The sequence below is a fragment of the Aplysia californica genome, unplaced genomic scaffold (assembly GCF_000002075.1).
Source record: "Aplysia californica isolate F4 #8 unplaced genomic scaffold, AplCal3.0 scaffold00051, whole genome shotgun sequence".
NCBI lineage: Eukaryota > Metazoa > Mollusca > Gastropoda > Aplysiida > Aplysiidae > Aplysia > Aplysia californica.
The window spans coordinates 77805-103664 of NW_004797321.1; the positions used below are offsets into that span (position 1 = coordinate 77805).

The 25860-nt window shown below is 39.7% G+C and overlaps 2 protein-coding genes across 2 annotated transcripts in view; both read right to left on the reverse strand.

Annotated features, from left to right (window-relative positions):
- Window positions 1-16050: 16050 nt before the first annotated feature.
- Window positions 16051-18673, reverse strand: LOC118477251 (thrombospondin-1-like). The gene is made up of 3 exons (XM_035968304.1): window positions 18492-18673; window positions 17975-18143; window positions 16051-16168 (listed from the first exon to the last, which is right to left on the reverse strand). Exons 1-3 carry the CDS (start codon window positions 18621-18623, stop codon window positions 16089-16091), a joined length of 381 nt encoding a protein of 126 aa, XP_035824197.1. The 5' UTR covers window positions 18624-18673; the 3' UTR covers window positions 16051-16088.
- A 2737-nt stretch (window positions 18674-21410) lies between these two features.
- Window positions 21411-25860, reverse strand: part of LOC101853369 — a 24971-nt gene continuing 20521 nt past the window's right edge. The window contains exons 14-16 of the mRNA XM_035968328.1: window positions 24422-24595; window positions 22521-22614; window positions 21411-21504 (exon numbers count right to left, since the gene is read on the reverse strand). Coding sequence (XP_035824221.1) covers window positions 21411-21504; window positions 22521-22614; window positions 24422-24595 — 362 coding nt within the window. The remainder of the gene's footprint in view (window positions 21505-22520; window positions 22615-24421; window positions 24596-25860) is intronic.

The following is a 25860-nucleotide window of genomic DNA, read 5'->3' on the forward strand; positions in this document are numbered from 1 at the left end:
TACGTACAATAGAGAATATCGTTACGTTAGTCAGTCTTGGCGCCTTTTTTGTTTTGTTTGATTGTCTGATTGGTGTTTAAAAAACAACAACAGCTATGACGTGTTGCAGCGGCTGTTTTATTTGCTGTTGCTGATATAGGAAATGTTTTTTTCTCACAGACTTGATTTTTGATTTCCTAGACCGGGTACTCTCATGGCCAACACTGTGTGCAATGCACCCGTTTTCGTCTCTCGTCTTCGTTTCGCTTCCCGTTTTCGAGCCGATTTTTCCACCGCGATATTACCAGTTTCATCATTCATTGCAATAACAATAATATTATAACAATGTATCCGAGTACCGTTCGATAGCTCGAATGAACTATATAACTCTCTTTCTTCTCTCTCTCCCACCCCCTCCCCCTTCTCTCTCTCACTGTCTCTCTTTGATGTGATGCTATTCTGAGACTTACTATACTTTATCTCTGTCATTTGCTGGAAATTCCAGCCTACCATCTCAATAGTCTGTGACAGACTGGCTGTAAACAATGTGCATGCAAAGTTTTGCCGTGAGTTAATAACGGATTTTTAGAAAGAGTTTTATTTCAATGATATTTATCAAAACCGTTTTGTCAGAGACATTAATTCTGTAAACTTTAAAAATAAATTTTCAAGCTACACGAAATCCTACTTGTACGTCCTTGTTGGTGTGATTGTAAACAATGATTTTTCTTCGCGCACCGTAAAACCATTTTAGAATCGCAATGGCAATTGCAGCAAAATTGCAGTAATCCTTAAGTAATCGAATGATGTGGGACGAAAACGGGTGGAACGAAATCGGGTACGACGAAATTAAAAAATAAGATAAGATAAGATAAGATAAGATAAAACAGAATAATATTTTATTATCCCAGAGACACAGTCTTGGATATTATAAAAGAAGACTATGTTTTGTTCCTATTTCATCGTAATCGTGGTGAAATCTAGAGCTTATCAAAAATGTGAACTTGAAAAAATCGTCATTTTTTGCGCCGTTTTGGCAATTTTTAAAAATCGAATTTTTGTTTCTATTTTTGTCTTAACACCATTTAATGTCGTTTAAAAACACATTTGTGAGTAGATTTTACTGAAAACCTGTTGATTAAAGGCACACAAATGTACATTTTTGGTCTCAAAGGACTCTTCAGCTATGAAAGTCAGCCAACTATGAAAGCTATTTTCCCTCTTACTTTAACCCTGACACCATGCAAACCCAGCCTTCTTTAATCGTGAATATTGCATCGACTTTTGTTTTAAAAGGACTTTTATTTTCATCAAAATCCAAGCAAATGAATAAGATTTAAGATAATACTGATAGTTCCACATGCCCAACAACTGACGAGTGCCTGATTCCACCGCGTCTTGCCACCTTTTATAACTATTATGCACTTTTGTCGCTGCAGATGAGGTTGGAAGAAAGCGTTGGCGATGGATTGGACATACTCCCAGGAAGTCAAACAGCTCCATAACAAGGAACGTGTTGGATTGGTATCCACAGGGTAAAAGATCAAGGGGAAGACCACGTGGAACTTGGAGAAGAGTCACAGAAATTGATATACAGAAAAGTGGGAAGACATGAAACAACATCAAGCGGTTGACCCGGGATAGGGAAAGATGGAGAGTGTAAACTGCTCGTGATCCAGTATGAGAAAGGCAATGGTGGTGATGATTGTCGTTGCGCTTTGTCATTGTTTCTAGTTTAATCTTGTGTCATTGCAATTAGAGTTGCTTTTTTAAATCCCCGTGAAAAGCACACCTTGTCAACAGGGAATAAGATAAGACGAACAAAATGCGTTGCTGTTATCTTGAAAAATCGTTGGTAACAGCATTTAGTATGTGAATATATTTCTACTGGCACTGACTTTTACTTCATTTAAAAAAAGAAACCATACACTTTTCAGCCTTTCATGTTAAAAAGAAGGCAGCATTCAATAGTACCACAGACATTAAGGAGCCGAGTTTTCATGATTTTGAGCTTAAGAATTTAGAAAATGTAGGTTTCGATCACAATGTACCAGCAAGAACAACTCCGAAATTGAGCAGTTGTTTTCCATTCCACTTAATTTAAAAACATGAAACAACCAACCAACCAACCAACCAACCAACCAACCAACCAACCAACCAACCAACCAACCAACCAACCAACCAACCGTATAGCCAAACAAGCAAGCAAACAAACAAACAAACAAACGAGTAAACAAACTAACGCACAAAAAACCTTCGAGCGTCCACTGTTCGTAACAGGTTCAAAGTTGCACGGATTAAAGTAGACGAGAAGCCCCAAAGCAGGTGTAGGGGGGCTTTTGTGACTCAGTTATTAGTGAGCCCAGACTCACAAAAGATTAATGCCAATCGTGAGTCGATCACAGGGTGTTTAGTGGGATGTGTCTTTGAGTAAAATACGATAACCCCAGCTATAAAATAGGGCGCTACACAATGGCGACATCAAATATTGAGTGTAGGTTATCTATGTTTGTGATACTGTTTATAATTCATACGTTTACGTAGTGATTTATTAGTGTACATATGTTCGCCATAAAAAAATAAATTTCCCAATTGATCAATAATGTAGAATTCATTTAGTTTGCATTTAGATTGTTTTCTTTAAAAAAAAATGGTAAAAAGTGAATATATTCCAAAATGTTTAGTGGTAGCAAGACTGTTGCCAATAAGTTGCAACTGCAGTGTCGGTCTAAAGCAGTACGTAATGGTCTAAGCCATAAGCTCGAGGTTGTCTTGATAAAGGCACGCTGGCAGCTGTAACTAATGAACCGTTATACATAATTATCTATTGAAAGAGGGTAGTAGGTCACTATGTGCGCCACACCAAGGCATTTGAGAACGTGCGTGTCCAAATCTGTTCAAATAGTGACTTTATTTTTGTCCCATGTCTCGATTTTGATGACGAAACCCCACGGCAGACCAGTGCAGGGTTTCCCACGTTTTTGGACGATAATGAATACATAATATCGATCACCATAATTTTATTAAAAAAAAAAAAATGAAACTGGAGAGCCACAGCTCAATTTTGGAGTCACTTTAAGGTATGTATTGATACACAAGGTACGTATCAAGTACGACTAGGGTGTGTCTTATCTCCAGATTTCTAGAGTAAAGTAGAAAATCGAACAGAAGGGGATACTACTGAACACAAAGAAAACGGAATGAACAAGGACACGGAGAGAAAACTGGAGGCCGCTGAAATATTGTAAGGAGGACACTTGTGTTCAAAATATAATGGATAAAGACGATTTTGAGCCGTTCGAGAACTGTCTGGTTTGTACAGTCCTATCAAATTAATAGAATATTTTCTCCACTTTATCATCAGTAAATTGGCCACCAGAGGTACACAGTACACACTTTATATTATGGCGTAAGGCACCCTCTTGGCGTCTGCTTGATAATGTCTTTCCAAAACACGTTTCTGCAAGTTAGGCCTTATTTCTGGCGTATGTCGTCGATGTGGTCCTAATGTGCACTGATTCTGAAATGTGATTATTTTCAGGCTTTGGTAACGTTAAAAAAACCCAGAGGGAAAAACTCCAATAGGAATAGAACTTCCTGGAGAACCTTTAAAGGAACTGTGCCACCTTGGCTAGTCGGCTAAATGTCAAGCCGATTACCACAATAGCTGGCAGGTCCATGTGAGGATTTTGTTTTGTGAGGACTCCCCAGCCCCTCCCCCCAAAAAAACCACAACCCCCCCCCCCCCCAAACAAACCCCCACAAAAAAAAAGAAAAAAACCTAAATCCAACTATATTATGTCTACCGTGACCTGGCCACATTATAGTCTAGTCTCTGACCTGGCAAAAAATTCAAATTTGAATTTACATAGAGTTCGGCTGGAGCTGTATATAATGAAATTCTATTAGTTGCAGCTCATTTTTCCTCTGCACTTGGCAATTGCGCAAGGCGGATCTGGGCGACTCAAGACTGGCCATAGTTTGCCTTTACTTTCTACCGGTCTATTACTAGTGAAGATGGCAATATGTGCAATCTGGTTATATCGCCGCGCCCGCGGTATCGTCAACTTCATGCTCGCCCAAAGGTAGGTGGTGTTACGGAGTTTGAATGTGTAAGTATATAATATACGTATAGGTGGGTGGGTGTGTGTGTGGGTGTGTGTGTTTGTGTGTGTGTGTGTGTGTGTGTGTGTGTGTGTGTGTGTGTGTGTGTGTGTATGTGTGTGTGTGTGTGTGGGTGTGTGTGTGTGTTAACTCAACATATTTTTAAGACACATCCTCTCCGCCTGTCATGCAAGACCCTGTAAAGTAAGTAAATACACCAGGAGGCAATAGTGAAGTAGCTTGCTTGTTCTAAACAAGATCCAACTAAAAACAATATAAGGGAAAAACTCTTGTCTTGCTAACTTATCATGGTCTCCCTAACATGTTGAGCGGAGTGTACAATTCAGACAACACCACGTAACCGGTTTTATTCTCCCTCAGATGGAAGCTCGTCTTTTAACTAGACTGTCAAGTGTAGGAGAAACTTTATCAAAGCTAATCGTTTTTTGTTTTTGTTTTTATTCAGTGAGGTTCGGATTACGCCTGTTTTTAGGGGAACCACTGGCGAACATGCGACCAAATAAATCGTAACAAAAGAACGATATTATCATTTAAGAGCGATCCAAAAATACACACCATGTTGTTCGAAATACAAACCTGCCCCTATCGACCACAATGTTTCCAAGTAACCCCCCTCCCCCCAAAACAACAGCAAACAAACAAACCTAAAAACCCAAACAAAGACCCACCCCCCCTAAAAAACAAACAAACAAACAAACCACGCCATGTTGGTTGAAATACAAACCTGCCCCAATCGACCACAATGTGTCCAAGCAAAATAATCACTTGTACAAACGACCACTTATTTAACTCCCCCATCCTCCTTTTGCGGTGTTTATATACAATAATGACACTGTCCAAAAGGATCAACTGTCTGAGATGACCACTTTTCTCCTCGATAACAGATGGTCTTTTTTCACAGGTTTGATTATACTGCATTTGGATCACGAGACTAGCTTGATATTTATTTCTAAATAACATTTTCTGAAATCCATTAATTGTGATGGATTTTACCATTAGTAATTATTGTCGATTTTCTGTAAAATGACACTTCAACAATTTTAACCCCCACCCACTCCTACCCCCGTCCTTTTTTCTCCCCTCACAACTGCTTGCCATATCTTTCACCCCCCCCCTCCCCTTTCCCCAATGTAATTTTTTTCTGACGAATCGCAACAGTGAACATCAATAAACGAACCAGAAAACTCACGACGTGTATTCTCTTTATCATTCATGCAAATGATAATACAATCTTTATTGCTATCTACACTCAGAGGGTAATATAAATATTGTAGCCTACATCCGTTTATTTATTTACATTTAGTTATGGAAAGTCCTGCAAGATTGCATTCGAATTTTGATGAACTGACATCATCATACCTTAGGCCTTGGCTTCAGAAAGTGAAATAGGGAAAGAGTTTTTCAATAGGAACACCCGATTCCAAAGAACATAATGCCGACTTAATTTCTCAAAGTCATGATTGGTTTCGTCAATACCCACTAAAACGGTGTGCTGAGAAGTTTTGAAATGGCTCTGTTTATTTCAGCTTTTCCAATCTTCAAGCCTATCACTACTATTAGGTTTGAAGAATCTAAGAAGGATGGAGTTGGGTAAGTTTTAGTTATCACAATACTCAAAGGTCTTGTAGGCTTATCGGAATTTGGTTTAAGAGGATGGCGGATAGGTACTCATGTGTGGTCTGCTCCGTGTACTTCTTTCCGTGTGAGGCTTACAAGGGTCCCTATTGGCTTGTTCAAAAGTTGTTGTAAAATGAGACGACTATACTTTGTGGCAGCCAATGGAGCTTAGATTTTTTTGGGTTTAGATTTTGAAAACGTTTATAAGAAAACTGTAATATGATCCTGCAATGTACACAGAACAATAAAATTGAATCTATAAGTAGATCTATCTGAGTGCAGCCGAAGTGCCTCTTTTCTCCAAGTTTGTGACAAAGAACACAAACGGATAATGTGTTTTAAAAATGAACTGAAAATGTTTTTTTTTTATTTGTCGAGTTATTGTGATAAGCATTCTTTCAAGAATACAGATAATTGCCCATTTCTATGCAAACTACAGTTGAGAAATTGAAAATGCGATGGTTTCAAGATAACTGAGTAAATAGAAAACCCTTGGAGTTTTCACTTTGTAAGTTAATTAATATATCCTCTCAGTCCGAGTAGTATGTCCTCGTCACGGATATTATAGTTTTACCCTTTTGAATTGCATATCAATGACTCTATTTCCTCTTCAAATAAAAATTCGGGCACATGTTTAATAATCAGTGTATCAATCCAGAAAGGGGTTTCACATTGGCAACACGCAGAACAAACACACAAACCGCATTTCTTATAGAACGTTCTTGTAGGCCTGGAATACTCATAGTCACAGAATAGAAAACATTTAAGCTGTAATGTTGATACGATTCCAGTGGAGAAAAGGTGAGGGTTGGAGAAGGCGCGGGGGGTGGGGGGTGGGGGGTGGGGGGGGAGTTCAGGTGAAATGATATAATATTATGTTCTTATTGCGTTACTAGAATTACCATGTAGACAGTGCCATAGCACACTTTATAATCTGATCAAGCGTTTATTGGAACCTCCCTAAGCTGATCACTAGAAACAAAGAACAACACAATGATAGATAAAAGTAACTAAATACTGCTTTAATATCATCATCGACCAAACTCCGCTGATTCAAGTCAGCCAGTTCAAGTATCTTGGTAGCATCTTCTTGGAAGACGGACGTCTCAACAGAGAAATTGAGACGAGAGTACAGAAGGCTAACATCGTAAGCTACCAGCTTGCTCCTCTCCTCACACATCCTAATATCCCCGATTGAGACCAAAGCCAAGCTCATTAACTCTATCGTCATCCCCACCCTTGCCTACCAATACCAGACACAGACCTTGACCAAAAGTCTGGAACCTGCGAGATGAGATGTCTAAGGACAACAAAACCAGACGGGACAAGATCAGAAAAAACATGATCAGAGAACTGATGGGAACAACACCTGTCCTCTACTACATTCAGAGGCACAAAAACAGGTGATTTAGACATCTGACAAGTATGGAACATCACCAACTAGCCAGTGAAGCGTATTATAAAAAATAAAAATATCAGGTTAAGGCAAAAGGAAGACCAAGGAAGACCTGGATCGAGAGTGTGAAGGATACCCTGAAAATATATAACAGCCAGACCATCCAATTTGCTTGAGAGAAAAAGCTCCTTCTCCCCTCGACGACCTAGAGGTACAAGAGGACGGATACAGTAAAGTAAGTAAGTAAACTAAATACAGTCACAAGGTTGAGGACAGTCATCCATAGTGGAGGAAAAGTGATTTCTTAGACAGGTAGACGTCTTGAACAGTGTTATTATGTATGATATAGGAAAAATACAAACTATTGGAAGGCGGGGGCAGTGGTCATTTATACAGGTGATTGTCTTGAACAGGTGGACATTAGTGCATGTTCGACTATATTTCATTATGAGTGATCCTCGTTTGCCCTGCAACTTCCCTGAAACCCCCCCCCCCTAAAAAACCCAAAAAGAAACAAAACAAAACAACCCTGTCCAACAAAAGACAACCTCCCCCAACCCCCCCACCCCCACCAACAGCAACATCAAACAAACAAACAAACAACCAACCAAAAAAACCCAACAAATCATGACTGTCCTTTTCAACCACCTCAGGTCATCCGTAAAAAGAGCGGCATTCCCAGCTGACCAGCCGAATTAATCAAGACAAGGTCAAATATAAGTAAACTACCACTTTGCAATAAATGTAGTTTCTCCTTTTTTTCTTGACTTTAAAATGAAGTAAAAAAAAACAAACAAACCCCACAACCACCACCACCAACGACAACAAAAACAAAACAAACAAAAAACCGAGAAAAACTAGCACATCATCCACGAACTTTAGGTTTGTATTAAAAAACCACAACAACAACAACAACAACCGAAAGGGTGTCACCCAGAAAAGAATTTGCTTTAAAGACAATAGGAAAGTTATTTTCAAAATTGTATTCTTAAAAATATTGACATACGATGTTTGCAAAGAGTTTATTTTCTTTGTAATAACATTAATTTTTTTTGCTCTCCTGTAAAATTATGAAAGCTGCATATATATATATATATATATATATATATAAATATATAATTTATATATATATATATATATATATATATATATATATATATCATATATATTATATGCACACACTGCGTCTTATAGAAAACAACAATATAATCCAGGTACCTTAAGGCAAAAACACTTTTACCAGCTGCCCGTGTACCTCTAGCAGCACGACTACCTAGATATAATGTCTTAGAGCTTAGACTACCATTATTGGTTGTTTTCGACCTCCACTACAAAAGTTGTGACAAATTTGACGACAGTCTTGCTGCTACTATATCTTTGGAATATATGCACTGAATAAAAACAGAAATATGTAATAATAATAAATAGCATTTGTATAGCGCATAACCCCGCTCGACAGCAAGCTCTATATTATTATCCCAGCAGACCATAGAAAACTCAGAAACATTTTCAGCTTCCCGGGAAGCATACAGTGCAAGCAGCTGATTAAGCGCTCAAACACTAACAAACTGACAAGATATTTCACTGTCTTATAGCTGGGTACCCATTCCCACCTGGGTGAAGTGAGGAAAACTCGTGTAAAGTGCCTTTCCCAAGGACACAACGTCGGGTCCCTGACAGGATTCGAACCCACGACCTTATGGTTGCGAGTCCGAGAGCCTAACCACTAGGTTAAAAATAACAGATTTCATTTGACTGATTTACTTGGGGAGTTTTGCTTTACTACAAGGTACATGACTACGCAGATACATTATCAAATAAACGCACGAATGTTACACAGTGTCACAATTCGCTACCTCAGAATAAAAAAGTTCTATATAACATTTTTGATTATTTTGAGTTACAGCGACCATGAGATCAGAAACCAAATGTTCTATCTGCTCTATCAAAATCGTGCAATTATTCGGAGTCGTTATCAAGATATTCAAAGAATTTCTTTCGAAAAATGATGTGAAACTCAAATTCTTTGACGTAAAATTTCCCAAAATTAGGTACTGAGCAGATAGAACTTTGTTATTCTGAGGTAGCGACTTATAGACAGTGTTGCAACCTTGCGCTTCGCCGTTGCATGAAAAAAACCCAAGTTGGCCATGGCAGGCAGGGTCGAAGTCCAGCGCCTTAAATCTGTTTTGAATTGTATTGATAGTGGCGATAAAACGCGTGTACTCAAAGTAAACAGACACAGAAAATCCAAATACCAATTCTGGTCGCCGGTGTGCAGCGTCCCGCAGCTGGTATTTCGACACACCGCAGTGATCACCCACCTACATGAGCATTATTATCTATTATCTATTTGTGGTGGCCGAATTTTGCTATTCTAAAGGCTTTTTAATGGCTGCATCGATCGACATGCGGTTTTCTTCAAGAGATTTTTTAAAATGTTCTCCAGATCATGACGCCCTTCTTTTTTTCAATTTTGAGACATAAATTTTTTATTATTTTTATTTCGCCGGTTGCTTCTGTAGGCCGGCGCTTCTGTCTCTGTAATTTTAGAAAATCCGCCAGGTTTGTTTATTTCAAGTCGTACTTCCGTTCTATACTATCGTGCATTGTCGCGCAATACCAAAAATAGTAAATAACAAGATGGGCCACTCAGCCAAAAAAGTGTCCGCAGGAAGTATGCTCTTTGCTTCAGATGGCGCTGCAGTCTGTTTTGAAGCTCTCTTACGTTTTTCCAGAAGAAGAATAGGAATAGTACCTCCTTGCGTGCGCAGATCGACTGCTGTTCATCAGCAGTTCGGGTTCGTTCAGTACGGAGTTTTAGTTTTTTAAAATTTTAAATGACCTCTCGCCTTTCATTCTAAAGTCAAATTAAACGAAGAAAACAATCACCCTTTCCTCCGGAAGAGGTTTTTTGTCAGCGTAACCATTTAAAAAAAGCGTTCTTCCGAAATTCATTTAAAAACTTGCTAGTTTCACTTTGAATTTTTAAACTCAAGTAGGATAACTCTGTTCGCTAAAGGTGCGCTTTTGTGAAGAGGGCGCCACCGAATTTTGAGGACACTTTTTTAATTGGCTCAAAGAGAGAAGTGGCCCCTCTTATTATGTAGACTTTTTGGCAATACTGAGCACTATTTTAAGTGTACGACCCGTACAGATCTAGCCACATTATGTTTTCTTTTACTTGGTGCTAAATTCGACTGTGATCCTTTCGTTTGATGCCCATCATCGCTTTTTCTGGACTCCTTTGTCAAGTTCTTTTTCTTGTTATTACTAAAACGCTGTGCCACCGACAAACGCGTTACATTTTTAGTGGAGCCCAAAGAGGTTGGCAGAACCCTATACAATAACTGCTTTGGTGATTTCAGTTTGCTTTCACCTGTGCAGCTTTGAACCCTAATTAAAAAGCTGACTTTCAAAAGTTGAACAGGATAGCAATGACTAAATTACATAATGATACAAAGCGACTGAAAAATTACAATTTGTGGGACTTCAAAATATTAAAAATCCTGCTCCATGTTCTTAAGAATATTGAATGCTACCTTCATATAAGGTTCAAGCCTGGAGAGTGTATGGCCCCTGAAAGTGAAGCAAAGGTCGGCGCCTTCAGAATTATTCATATTTATGTATGTTGGTATGTTGTTATATTTTACTAGCTGGGCTCCCTTTCAATGAAAGGAATGATAAGTGCATTAACCTCAACTGAAAGTCATTGTCCTACTACATTTACACTCTACTGGAAAGGAGCAATAAATCTTGAAAGAAAAGTGACCCACGTGTTTCCAAGTTGCCAAATATAATATAATAGAAGTAGTATAAATTGATTCTCTATGGATACCTTGCGGGTTTTGGAGCTTGGGGGTGGGGGGGGGGGGGGGGGGGGGGGGGGTGAGCACTTATGGACCTTTCCCGTATGCAATGACGTTGTTGCCCAGAACAGGTAATACAGGTCATACAGATTGATTCTCTATTCCGCTTTCGTGATTGTACACTCCAGAATTTCAAAGGTGTGGAACCAGTGCGCACGGATAAAGAATGGAAACCTCACTTGTTTACAACGGCGTCTTAGAAGGCGGACTTTCTCAAGATTCTGTGTGGACGAACCAAAGCATTTAGGAAAACTCGAGGAAAGCAGTTTGCGTGGATTTAAAAAAATTAAAGTTAGGTCCTAGCCACATGGATGCTGAGGACGCCTTCAAAGTTTCAAAGGTGTGGGTTAGGTAATAAGGGAGGAGTTTGTGCACAAAGCTTCCCAAGTCCACTTTTATATAAATTACCAGCAGGGTCCCCTTTCGATGAAAGGAATAATCGGTGCATTAACATCAACTGAAAGTCATTGGCCTACTACATTTACACTCTACTGGAATGGAGCAATAGACGCAAAGCCCCCCCCCCCCCCTTTCCATCTTCTCTCATTTGTCAAATATATTTACTTTGTTTGCATGCTTTTTAGTTTCTCTAACACCCTTCCTGTAAAGCATTTAATGCCCAGGCGCGTGGCACCAGGAAGTCATTTGCTGATCAAGAAAACTAAAAATAAATGTAAGTAGCATTAATGACGAATCTGGCCTCAGGCTTGCGGCAAGGGAGAGCATTTGAGATCAGGGTACAACACTCTCATAGTTGACAGCAATAGTTTCTGTGCTAAGGTAGACTAAGTAAGGTATTTGCTAGTCTTCTATTTTCAGACGAAGCCCACGACCTGTCATCTCCATCTTGTGGCTGAACTGACCCAGGTCACGCTACCTGCGCCAGGTGCATACAAAATGACATTACTTCTGATTACAGCCGGGAAATACATGTACAGTGATGCAAAAATCAAATGATCACATGAAGATAGTTCCCTGCCGATTTATTTGTGCTGGCCCGAGCATGTCCGGACGAAAACGGAAATCAAAAGCACAAGTGCCTTGATTAGAAATGACCTGATCGTTGCTATGGGTAGGTCGGCGCCACCCCTTTTCCCGATACCACCCCATGCCACAAGTAATAAGGGACTTTTTGTTAAATAAGATGTAGTATCATAAGTAGTAACCCAATGTCGCCGGAAATGGAAGTTTTAACAATTACTTTATTGTAAGTCCGACGTCTAACTGATAATCCTGTACAGAGAAAAGTAGGCTGGCTGGTCATTCCGGATAACCAAGAGCGGAGTCTTTTACTGTCTGAATCCGTTCCTGCTCCTTTTCTTTCTCATCACTAGCGGTGATTTTCCATTCTTTTTTTTTGTCCCGTGTCCTGATTTGGTACCGAGTATTGGTAAATTACTAATACATGTGTTTATTTGGTAGTTTCTGTTAGAGTTAGCCTGTTCACAATAACAAAAAAGACACTTTAAAGAAACAATTAATTGCCGATTTACACTAATGATGATGATGATGATGATGATGATGATGATGATGAGGATGATGATGATGAAAAAACATCCAGTACTACGGTGTGTGTGTGTGTGTGTGTGTGTGTGTGTGTGTGTGTGTGTGTGTGTGTGTGTTTCTGTGTGTGTGTGTGTCTTGGTCAGACAACATTACAGAGTGGACTGGAAAAACGATGGGTGACAATCTGAGGAAAGCAGAGGACAAAGATAAATGACGAGAGCTGCTTTTCAGATGCAGTAGTGCTCCCACGGTTGCTCCAACCACGGGATAGAAGAAGAAGAAGACTACGGTGTGGAATAATCATTGTACTAGTTTAGTTCTTCAATTGGTGCTTACACTAGATACCCCCAGGATGTCCTGAGAGGCAGGACACTATTCCCTCTTTCCCAACTCCTTGCATAGCGATACCAAAATTTGGACACAAGTTGTCATTTGATTTCTTAGCATGCATTTGGATATAAGTTGTCATTTGAATCCCTAGCATTATTTAATAAAGGTATGACTCCTTTCAACTCTATTTTTAACAATTATAATCAGTCTCAAATCTCTTTTGTACAGCCCCCCCCCCACCCCCCATCCACACACACACATACACAAATCATTCCCACGCCTCATACTCTCTTCTTCTCATATATCAGTCATTGTGCTGCTATCGTTAGAGTTGGAAGAAAAATAAAAACTCACAGAACGGCGCCCACGCGCAGAGAACAGGTTTTGCAACCAATCTATGATTGGAAGACATTTTTGGGGGCTGGGCGAGTTCCTGTGTAAAGATCCTCTTGGGGTTTTGGTAATATAATCCCTCAAACTATGACATTGAAATGCAAGACATGAACGCCAACTTCGTAATTCAGACGCTTTTTTATATTAAAAAAAAATTATTATGGGTTTCAGTCCTCTGTATTCCTTCTGCTCTACTCTAATTTTGGGGATTTTTTGGGGGGTGGGGGGTGGGGGGGGGGGGGGGGGTTGTAATAACGAATTTTTTTTCAACAGCACCCCATTTTGTTGTTAAAAAGTCTATCTAACTTTTTCTTTGAAAGGACACCTCTTTCTGGATTTGAGAGGACACATATGTTGAAGATTAAAGAGATAACTTTTGTAGTTGTGAGAGGTCTTTTTACTTCATTAATAGGAACTTCTTTTTTGAGGCATGAAGAGGGGGTGGGTGGGGGGGGGGGCTACTTTAAGATCAACTCTTTGTTTTAGAGTTTCTGTTTCTTTTAGGTAACATCTCTATCTTTGCTGTTTAGAAATCGGCCTCCTTTCCTGTCTAGGGGATACATCGCTACCTCAGAATTTACAAATTTCTATCTGCTAATTACTTAGTATTGAGAAACTTGATGTCAAAGTTTTTGAGTTTCACTACATTTCAAGCTTTTTCGAATGTAATTCTTTGAATATCTTGATAATCTTACGAGTTTGATAGAGTAGATGGAGTATTTGACTTCAGTCTGACCTCATGATCGTAGTAAGTCAAAACAACCAAAAATGTCAGATGGAATTTTGTAATTCTGAGGTAGCGACCTGTCTTGGTATGAAAGGAATCCACTTTGAGGTGCTGATGCTCTCAATTCTGCTTCAGCTAGTTGTACAAAATTTTGGTTCAGCCATTTTGGTAACTACAAAACTATTGGGAAGATACAAGTGAACATTTTAACGAAAGTGTGAGCAAAAAAGTTTATTCAACTTTGAAATAACAAGAAATACACACGTGCCATTTTGTGCTCTAAAAGCACTAACTTTGATAACATTGATAACAAAAAACAAAACAAAAAACAAAACAACCCCCCCCCCAAAAAAAAACCCCCAACAAAAAACAAAGCAAGACAGACTTCTTTTAAAGCATTTTGACAATGTACGGTCCATCATCCAAGTCGTTTTGAATGTTACGTTTGCCTTTAGCATAAGCAGAGAAGAAAACACAAAAGGACAGTTCTGATCACGAGACGAGGTGCAGTGAGTTCTGAGCAAGTTGTACCTAACACCGAAAATACTTTCTGTAAGTAGCAAACTGAACCAAGTCCATTCCATGTACTTAGGTAAAAAATGATAACTGTGTACATATTGGTGACAAAAGGAACTGTCATACGAAAGCTGCGTGACAGTGAGAATGAAAATTGAGGGATGCGCTGAATAAAAATGGGTTGCTTGAAGCAAATAGTACATCAAGAACACAAAAAGAAACAACAGTTTTTATTAATCCCCGCGGGTGTATTTGAGTATAAATTAGCAAGCAGAATAGTCTGTAATATAATACATACAACAAGAAACTCTGCCATTATCACGTCGTAGTTGAGCACTGAAGTACAACGCCTTGTTTCTCAACTAGGAAAATTTGTGTCTGTCTCGAACAAATACACCCAGCGTCACGTTCCTTGAGGTAGCATCTCCAGGAACTACCTGGCGAACCTGAGTTGACTAAACTGAGTCAAGTCACTGGAATCCCCAATAGCAATAATGATAATAATGATAATAATAATAATAATAAATAATAATAATAATAATAATAATAATAATAATAATAATAATAATAATAATAATATGTGTGTGTGTGCACGCGAGCGCTGTTTGTGTGTGCCTGTGTGTGTGTGTGTGAGTGTGTGTGTGTGTGTGTGTGTATGTGTGTGTATGAGTATGTGTGTGCGTGTGTTTGTGTGTGTGTGTGTGTGTGTGTGTGTGTGTGTGTGTGTGTGTGTGTGTGCGTGTGTGCGCGCACATACTAAACTGCAATTTATTCCAGGTTTAGTATAGCGTCTACTACAGGTAATGTAGGTCCATCTTACTTAGAAGTGAAAAAAATGTTTACCATGAGTTGCACCCTTACTAAAGTAGAAACAATAGAAATCAACACATACTTATATACAACAACTGTTAAAGTTACATCGGCGATTGTCAACGTACTGCCACGAACATTTTGATTCAGGAAGTCGCTTGTCTTATCAGCCTAAGGGACAAACCCCTTTCTATTCACAAACAGACATAACGAAACGTGAATTCAAAGTGTGCAAGGAAAATAGTACGGCAATGGCATTCAAAACGTTAGAATTAGACATAGCTTTCCATGTAGTCGTTTATCTACCTCCACCGAAAAAATAATATTATAATCCATAAAAGCATATTCTTACTGAGACAAATGCATTCCACAAGATAATCTATGGACTTTAGATTCTTAAAAACCTGCACAAAATTTTAATCTCGCCCTATATTGTTTAGTCAAGAACTCAGCGGATAGGGCTGATGTTGGGGTGGTGGGGGTGGGTGTGGGTGGTGGTGGGATGATAACGGCATAGCTGATAAATATTCCAGAAACTCGATCGACTACGGTTTACAGCACAGTAGATTAATAAATAAAGCAGAAATGCTATAAACAAGCTAAAAAAACAACAAACTCTTAATTAAAAGACGTCTTGTTGTTTTTTAAGGCATTCTTTTTGCATTTTTTTCAGCAAACTCTGTGGTATTTTCAATAATTTATTTCTTTTTATTCTTCTGTCGTCAGTAAATTTCAGCATTTGGAGACCTCACATTCGCCCTGGAAAGTTTGGTAGTTCATCGCAGAGGCATTTGACTCCAGGCGAAAAATGTCATGTGGATTATCCGTACACCACTCGGAAGACTGTGAGTGAGGCAGTAAGAGCAGCGACGCCGAGGGAGAACATGAGGTCCTTGATACCTGTCATTAGAAACAATATCATAATGACTACCCAGATCATTGTGAAAGAAGTCTTGAAGGCAAGATGTGGGGCAAGAACTTTAGAGGGGCCGACAAAGACTGAAAGAGCTACGTGGACGGACAACATCAAGGCATGGCCTGGCCAGAGTAAGGCAGAATGCAAAACGGCAGCCGGCGACCGTGAGCACTGGTTGTGCTCAGACGCCAAACTCTGATCAAGAGGTGACCTCTCCAGGTTTTATGAACTTCAATGATTGGTATTGTTCTAGTGCTAGTATGTAGGCTACTATTGTTTGTATGAGCATTGTCTGTATCAAGAGTTTATTTAACAATCAAAATGTGTTACTTGCCGGGTAGGTGAGTTAACTAACTAACTCGTAACTATGATTTATCATTTGATTGATTTATTCCCATGCTGTATTACTCATTTGTTGACTGATTTGTATCATCTGCTTATATGCATGTCCATTCATTTATACTTAACAATGTGTCTATGAAGTTTGCCGTTGGGAAGCAGTGGCGAAGGGTGGACCAAAATTTGGGTGGGGCTAAGGTTGCGTCCACTTTTTTACCACAAAATAAAAAGCATGTAAGAACTAAACAGTTATGGTTTTTCTACACTCACGGTGAGCCACGGCATTTTGAGAACCATTCAAACGAGAAGAGTAATAGTTACCCTTTGTCTTCCATCTCTTTGTTCTAAGTCAAATTTTTCTGAATGGTGGGGACGAAGCCGTTTCCCATTCAAATTTCTTCTAATTTCATCTGGTTCGACGTGATTACTGTTAAATCTCAGCGGCACAAACAAAAACATTAGACATGAACAGAGAGCACTTCAAACATATTCTGTTTATGATCTGGATCAGGCCGTGTAGTGTGTTGTCGCAAAAAGTAGAAGGTACCCAACAAAGGTCCTATGATGAGCGCATAGGTAACAGTGTGTTTCGTAAACTTTCACCCCACTGTCAGGGCTACAAGAGCGTGAGCCCCCAGCATAGTGTTCTTTTTTCAAATCTTCTACCTTTTTAAAAATAGTTTTAGCAAAGGTTTTACGGCGCTCGCAACTGCATAAGGTCATATGAGCGCCAGAATATTAGAGGTATTACAGGAGAGTAACAAACATAAAAAAGAAGGAGGGAAGATAAGGACGATAGATGTTTCATAGGAAAGAAGAAGCAAACCACACTAGAGCACCCGCCAACCACCCACCTTCTACCTTTTTACAAGAAGAGTTTCATCAAGGACGAGCCGTGGGAACGGGCTTATACTTTGCTGAGCCCTGAAGACATTTGATTGGCTGATAGGTTACTAGTTGTAAGAGGTGACAACCGAGATTGGATGAACGAGCAAGCCGCCTTGCGAAGTTGATCACTGTGTGTTCAATGCGTGCGATCATAACGGTTTCAACTGCTTACTTATTTTGTTATGTAAGAAACTTTCATTTACCTAGGGATAGAGTTGGGGTGGGCGGGTGGGTGGAGGGGGGGGGGGGGGGACTCAATCCGTAAGCCCATCACTACCCACCGCCACTGGCAAGGAAGCAGGAAAAAGAAACCTCTGAATAATCATTCCCATTATCTCCTTCCTGCTTCTTCTCCTGCTTCTCATTCTCCCCCCTTCTCCTATTCCCAGTTCTCTTTCCCCACACCTTCTCCTCCTCCTTCTATTCCTTTTTCTCCTCCGGTCGTTGTTTTTCCACTCTCTGCCTCATCCTATCCCCTCCCTCCCTCTCCTTACCCCCCCCCCCACCCCTCCTCCTCCTCCTGCCCTCCCCCTCCTTCTCTTCCGTCTCCTGCTCTTCTTTACCTGCTCCATTCAAGCAGTCTATGAGGTCCATGACACAGCCAGCATATGCCACATCCTCGTCACTGAAGTCCGTACAGTGAGGCACACAGTCGCATTTGAGGTTGATGTCAATGCACTGGATGCCGTTCTTGCAGTCGAAGAGGCCTCTTTGATCACCGCATGTGCCACCCTGGGGATGTATGAGAATGGAAGTGTCTGGTAATTCCTCCTAATTATGAAACCTAATTATGTATTAATGACTATAATTGTGTACTTCGAATTCAGTTAGTGAAAAAAAAAGAAACATTAAAATCAAATATACTTTGTGTTTGCATTTATAAACTATTTTCCATGCTTTATTTTCGAAATTACTGATTCTATGTCCTAAAAACGAAAACACGCGAAAGCAAAACACACACACACACACACACACACACACACACACATACACACACACACACACACACACAAACACACACAGACACACACACACACACACACACACACACACACACACACACACACAGGAATTACTAACGAAAGAGGTTCCGTGGGCATATCCCGTTGGAGTACAGCCTTGTTTGTTGCACATCTGCTCCTCAATGAGTGGCTCGGAACACTGAGCCCCCTGTCCCATGGGCACTGGATTGTTGCAGAATCTCTGCCTCATTGTGGTCCCGCCCCCACACGTCACTGTACACTTCTGCCAGGCGCCCCAAGGACCCACTCCACCGTCAACTGATTGAGGGACGGAGTTTCGGGGGGGGGGGGGGGGGGGAAGATTACCGGGGGAAGACGTTAGCGGAAAGCACATACATTAGATGAAAGTTAGATGTAACTGGGAAGAAAGTGATAAAATAGTTAGATATTATGCAAAAACGGAAAGGAAATAAAGTGAAATGTGGATAAGATGAACGCATCGGGATGGGAGTTGAGGAAAAGGATAAGGGAAGCGGTGGATGGAAAGCACATAAATTAGATGAACGCTAGATGTGATCGAAAAGAAAGTAATAAAATAGTAAGATATTATACAGGAATGGAAAAGAAATAAGGTGAAATGTAGATAAGATGCAAGCGTGGAAAGGGGAGGTAGGGAAAAGGATAAGGGAAGGGGTGGGTGGAAAGCACATACATTAGATGAAAGTTAGATGTGATTGCAAAGAAAGTGACATAGTAAAATATATAGGAACGGAACGTAAAGGAATTAAAGTGAAATGTAGATATTATTATGATGAAACTGTGGGAAGGATAGGTGAGGAAAATGGACGGGGAAAGTGAGAATGAAAAGCGGATAAAAAAGAACGCAACGAAGTTACTTACACATATGAACGAGATACGAGGTTTTTGTGTGTTGAAAGTCATATGCAATGCATATCTTGAGAAATGTAGACGATACGAGGATAAAGAAATATATAGATGAACAAAGAAACATGCATTGTAGATGACACAAGGGTAGATGGGACTGAAAGACTGATGTGATTGTCTATCAAATTGATAGCTTGGAGGTGTAACGATAACAAAAGAGAAAAGAAAACCACAAAAAAGATAACAACAACCACAGCAACAACAACAACAACAACAACAACCACAACAACTGCAGCAGCAACAACAACAACAACAACAACAACAACTGAGGCAGAAGCAGCAGCAACAACAACAACAACAACAACAGCAACAACAACAACATCAACAGAGATTATAAAAAAGTGGAAATGTGTGGACAGATCAAGTATATAATAAACGTGGAGCAACGTATGAACCCCCCCCCCCTGAATAAAATTACAGTTGAAATTGTCTAAGACGGCCACCCATTGTCGAGGAGAAAGTTGGACGTAATAGACAGCTTACCGTCTTACACAGTGTCATCATAATGTGAAACATATTTGTATTAGTGTGAACACGTCTAGAATTGGCAATTTGTACAGGTGATTGTCTTATACTGGTGGCCCTTATTAAGGAGATTCTGCTGAATTATACTTTTTCCACTGAAATAGATAACAAAAGTTAATCTCTTCTCTTGTGTGTACACGTATGTATCTTTCACTTGTGTTCTCCCAAATTGATTCCCTATTTTTTTTTCTGGTTTATTTATAGAAGATATTTTTTGCGATGTATTTGGGATTTGTGCAGTTGTTTATTCTAAATAAGGAGGAATGTAGATTCTAAAAGGATTTTGTTTTAATCTCTCTTGACTAAACATTGTCTCTTGACTGTAGAAAAATAAATGGAAACGTTAAGAACACTGAAAGGATTAACCCTATCCTTACGTCTTGTTTTACTATCGTATCCATACGACGTGGAGAACTCTGTGCCATCACTTTCCAAAAAGGAAATTTACTTGTTGATCCGACCCGTACCCTTTGCATAGCAGTCTGTCAAAATGATTTTTTGAGAAATACTGAAAGTTTTAAAGAGATCTTCACCCTAGAAGTATTCTAAAATGTGAAGAATACAACCCGGGGGTACAAAATTACCACAGGGGGTACGTATAGGGTTAAGATGTCAGCAAATCTAGCAAAATTAATGTATTATGTTGAAGTGTACAAACGTACCTGGGGCAACAGTAGGTGGGGAGAAGTAAAGAGGCTGCCAGGGATTACCATCTGAGGAGGTCAGGTAGATGAAGTATGAGCAACTTAATACTATTATGAATCTATTGGTTTTTGTTAAACTATTTGTGAGACAGCGTGGTGGAATCAGGCTCTCGTCAAAATAATCAAAGTGAAGAAACCCGCACTTTTCCGCAGGTTTGTGAATTTTTATCAAATTTTTGTTTTTTAGCTCCACACCTTTAATGCCCATTAAAGAACTCATTTCTGTGCGGATTTTTCCATAAAAACGTTGATTAAAGGCACAAAAAATGTAAATTTTCAGTTACCACGGACTATTAAGCTAAGGAAATAACTAATATTTGACCCCACCTCCTTCATTCGCAAATATCTCAACCTGTATTCAATATAAATGAATACTTTGTTCATCGAAATAAAGACAAGTGAACAAGCTTTAAGACGATACCAATAACTCTACATGCCCACAAAACTGACGAGAGCCTGATTGCACCGCGCAGCCTCACATTTTCAAAGTCTTAAACGTTCCATAGAGTCTTACTTTGTTTCTCGATGGACATCGACTTCAAAAATACATTTTTAGACGTGTTTTATTTACGGTGTAATATCCTTCAATTTAAAAAGTAAGTTAAAATAGATCTGACAACCTTTACGAGTAACTACGTGTTCAAAATTTCTCATTTTGGATCACAAGTATGAATTATACACATTTAACAATGCCAGTAGGATTGAGATAATGTGTGTTGAAGAGTGTGTGTCCGTGTTTGATTTTACCATTCCACAGACTGTTTCTTTGAGGAGATCAATACATTGTCATCTTATCTTGTCTTATCTATTCTTATCTGGCCTTATCTGATCTGATCTGATCTGATCTGATCTGATCTGATCTTCTACTTACTCGGGCACATGAGGAAAGTCATGTCACACGAGTCTGTGTCAAGGTCACTGCCAGGACAATAGCGGCCACCGTGTAGTGGGGCAGGTCTGGAAAGGGAGATAACATATGATTAAATAACAGCCAGTGGGCTTCTTTAGGGTTACGACCCTTCGTTGTTGGTTTGTCTGTCGGCTCCTTACTTACTATAAAAGGTACCACCCGTTCCACTGTACGTTGTTTTGATGAAGACTTTAAGTTTACACATCTCTAACAGAACGTTTTCACGTAGTGGCTCGGTGCTCAAACGTCGTTTTGATGAATACGGTACGTGATTGCTTTTCCATTTAATAAAAATGAATAAATACACAAATGAATACACAACATATTCTTATCATATTACAATAATATAATTTTATTTTTATACTCTATTACAAAATCATATAACACTTAAATAAATGCATACTATGTTGTATAAAGGTAATATCAATCCCCATTTTCTGGACTTACATCAGTGGTCTAAAGTTGAAGCAGCAACTATCATTTCATCTTTGGTAATGTTTCCTGTTTACTCAAATCAAAGTCAGTATGTTGAAAGAGAGACTCGACTCTAACAACCGAAATAGACGTATTATATGAATCAGTGAAAATCATTGAAAGGGATATTTAACACAACTTAAAAGGTAAAACGTTGAAATGCATATGAAACTCAAACTACCCCCATCCCCCACCCCCCCCCCCCTTAAAAAGCAACAAACAAAAATAGCAAACAAACACACAAAAAAGAACCCCCCCCCCCCCCCGCAAAAAAAAGAAGAAACAAAGACATCAATATAAAACAAAAGAGATGTTAAACTCAGGCTTAGATTCAGATGGTTGAAAGAGGTATGAAATGAAACTCCCAACGGGGATACGACACTAATATCAAATCGTCGAAAGTGATATTAAACTGAAACCCACATCGTCGAAAGGGATATGGAATTCACATTTAACTGCCAAAATGGATACAAAACTCAACTTAAACTGCCCAAATGGATATAAATCTTTACAAAATCAAGATTCCAAAAGGGACATTAAACTAAACATAAATTCAAACAAACTTGAGGGGAAATAAAATCATGTTCACCTGTCACAGACTCTGGTCCTCTCAATGATACCGATTCCTCCACACGACAACGAGCAGGCGCTCCACGCACCCCAGGTACCCCAGGCGCCGTGAACTGGGAGGACAGAATACATGTATATAGTTTACATAAAGGACATATAAGTTTGATGCTAACAAATAAATGTTATACATATATGTGGTGAAATCGTTGGGCTATATTTCTTTTTCGACCATATTTTTTTTGTTGGGCTAAAGACCTCGTATGTCTATTTAAAGACGTATTTCTGAGGGGATTTTTTATTGTAAAACGTTGATCAAAGGCATCCTAAAATGTAAATTTGCAGTTTCCAAGACACTGCAGCTTTGAAAGGCATCAAACTTCGGCATCCATTTTCTTGGTAATCTATCTTTGACAATAAGCCATCCACACCTCCCCCAATGGAAATATCTCCACTCCTGTTCAAGATAAATAAATATTTTTTCCAAGAAAAGCTAGGCAAACGAGCAGGCTTTATGATACTGCCAATGATTCAATATGCCCACAAATTGCCGAACGTCTGATTCTAACACGTAGCGACTCGTATGTATTGTTTAAACTTAGATAGCTGGCACGCCAGCTAGCAGGCTAGCTAGATAGATAGATAGTGATGCATGTTTTTCGCTTGCTCTGTTTTTAGTTAAAAAGACTGCATAAATTATTAATAGAAACACAATCTTACAATAGTTAACCCCTTTGACGTCAGTAGCGACTTTCTTTGATATGTATCCAATCAGGTTCTTGATCTTACTTGCAAAAGACTTGGGTTATGTTCAAAAGTAGGGAAAATAGTTTATAGAGATTCTCTCGTTCTTTCTGCTTGAATTCATTTCATACCACTCCGGTTACCCACGGCATTCAAAGCTGAAACAGCCTGCCTCCTGAATGACCTTAACAGAGTTGGTTTAGGTGTAAACTAGCTGGAGCAATCCGAGCCATCTAAAGTCTACCAGTGAAAAGGAAATATACCCCCTCCTCCCTACGAAGTAAGAGACAATGTAAAGAATAAATGAAGAAAAATCGAAAAAGAATAGAACTGATTGAATGAAAATAATTAGACTATTAAATGCCTTCGTACGGGACGACGACCTCAGCCTGCTGTCACCTTTCCTTGTGAGGCAGGGTTGTCGAACTTTATGAAAAAGGGAGCAAACTCAAATAATACTCTTACGATTTGGGCAGACTTGATAAACCTCCTTTAAGCAGTGAAAGTGGGTTGTTTGCGGGTGCTCTGGTGTGGTTTGCTCCTTCTTTCCAATCAAACAGCTATGTTTTTTTTTAAAATCTCTTCTCCTTCTTTTTATGTTTGTTACTCTCTTGTAACACCCCTAATCTTCTGCACAAATATGACCTTATTGTGTTGCAAGTGCCGTAAAACTCTTACTAAAACTAAACTAAACCATAAGTTTCTGTAAGAATTGTACGGCACTTGCAATACAATTCGGCAGCAAAAAATGAAATCGTTTTTAAAACTAGAATAAGAACAACAATTGAAAAAGGGAAAATGATAAAAGATCAAGGAATAACAATACGTTTTCGCCTCAATGCCAGTTTGTCAGAGCTGGGTGATATTTGGCTTTTTTGGCAACAATGTTCATTTAAAGTAAGGTTTTGTTCTGAGGTGGGACTGCCTAAAATTCCCTGGCAGGCCGGACATAATTGTTTGCGGGGCTGGATGTGGCCCTCGGGCCTTGATTTGACACGTTAAAAAAAAGACATAACAGCGACCCCGACTATGACTGTCACTTGACACCCTGTGCATGCACACAAGGTCAAGCATGTTCGAAATGGGGACAGCGGGGGGGGGGGGGGGGGGGGGGGGGGGGGATGGGTAGGGGCGACTTTACTGAATTTACCAGCCCACTGTATTTAAGCCTGAACGTACCAGCACAGGACACTCCTGTATCACAAGATCTGAGGTCATCAGTTATTCCGGTGCAGTCGGCGCCCAGGTACTGGGGCGCTGGGTTCGTGCAGGATCGGGCGTTGTACTGCTCACCCACGCCGCACGTGACCGAGCAGGTTGTCCAGCCGGCCCAGTTGGTCCACGCTCCGTCAACTGTGTAGGGTTTACGTGAGGGGGTGGGGTGGAGGTTGGGGATGGGCGGTGGGGGAGAGGAGGAATGAAGTAAGGGTATTTTAGTAATAGACAGCATTTGTATAGCACAAATCCCCGCTCAACAGCAAGCTCTATACGCTTCATTGCCTATACTATTACCCCAGAAGGCCTGAGAGCATCCTGAAACATCCTCAACTTCCTGGGAAGCACACAGTGCAAGCAGCCATTCGTAGGCGCTTAAACACTAACATACTGACAAGATATATATTGTCAATTTTCGTCTCTTTATTCCAGGGAGAAGCTGACTGTCAGAAGAGAGAGAGGAAGCATAATCCAACCACTTTAACCACGATATTCCAGTGTCCCCACTGCAACAGACATTGCACATCCAAAATCAATTTGCACAGTTACATGCATGTCCCCAGATGCGCTGCAGGATTTCATCGTCATCCGCAACGAAGGACTACCTACCTACATTTCTGTTGTCATTAGTAAAAACAGTGATCACTTCAAAATCAAATGAAAATACAATATAAATAATCATAGACGATAAGACATTGAACAAGTACACCAATTCATAGATCTATATCTAAGGGCGACAATCATAGACAATGGCAGAAGGGAAGAAGAAATAAATATACGAACAGCAAAGGCAAAAGCAAGATTATGCCTAATGCACAGGCAATTATCTCTGCCAATTAATAAAGAAAATGGCGGAGGACTACATCTTCCCTATTTCTCAATATGACTACGGACCTGAACTTTAACAAACAAAGAAGAAACAAAAATATCTGGCTCGGAGATAACGTGCTACCGCAGAATGAACAGAAATAGCTGGAAAGCAAACAAGGCGAACAGTGTGGTGTGCTAGCTTCTCCTCACAAGACAAAACCTGCTTGATAAAATTAAAAGTAGAAAAATACAATTATTTGGTCGTACAAAATGCCATCAGACCACTAAGGAGGAAATACCTGAAGGCAAGAGGTGAAATCAAGGCATCCTTTTAGTATGACAGAGTGTAAAACGGTAGCTGGCGACCGTAAGCACAGGCGGGTCCTTGCATGCCAACTGCTTAGCCGAAGATGATACCTCCAGGTCTCCAGGTATTTAGTCACAGAACAAAGTCAGCCATGCATGACATTTTCAAACATTAAGTCACAATGATGAATGCCCTCTGAAATCTCAGTTGTCAAACCTTGGTTTTAATTCGTATATAGATCTATTAGATGTGTGTGTGTGTGTGTGTGTGTGTGTGTGTGTGTGTG

Excerpts from the sequence above, each read along its gene's own strand:
- LOC118477251 (XM_035968304.1), bottom strand. The coding sequence starts at position 18,623 with ATGAGGCAGAGATTCTGCAACAATCCAGTGCCCATGGGACAGGGGGCT. Across the intron at positions 18,144-18,491 it reads ATGCCCACGGAACCTCTTTC|GGTGGCACATGCGGTGATCA; the intron begins GTTAGTAATTCC and ends ATACATCCCCAG. Across the intron at positions 16,169-17,974 it reads AGACTGCTTGAATGGAGCAG|GTATCAAGGACCTCATGTTC; the intron begins GTAAAGAAGAGC and ends TTCTAATGACAG.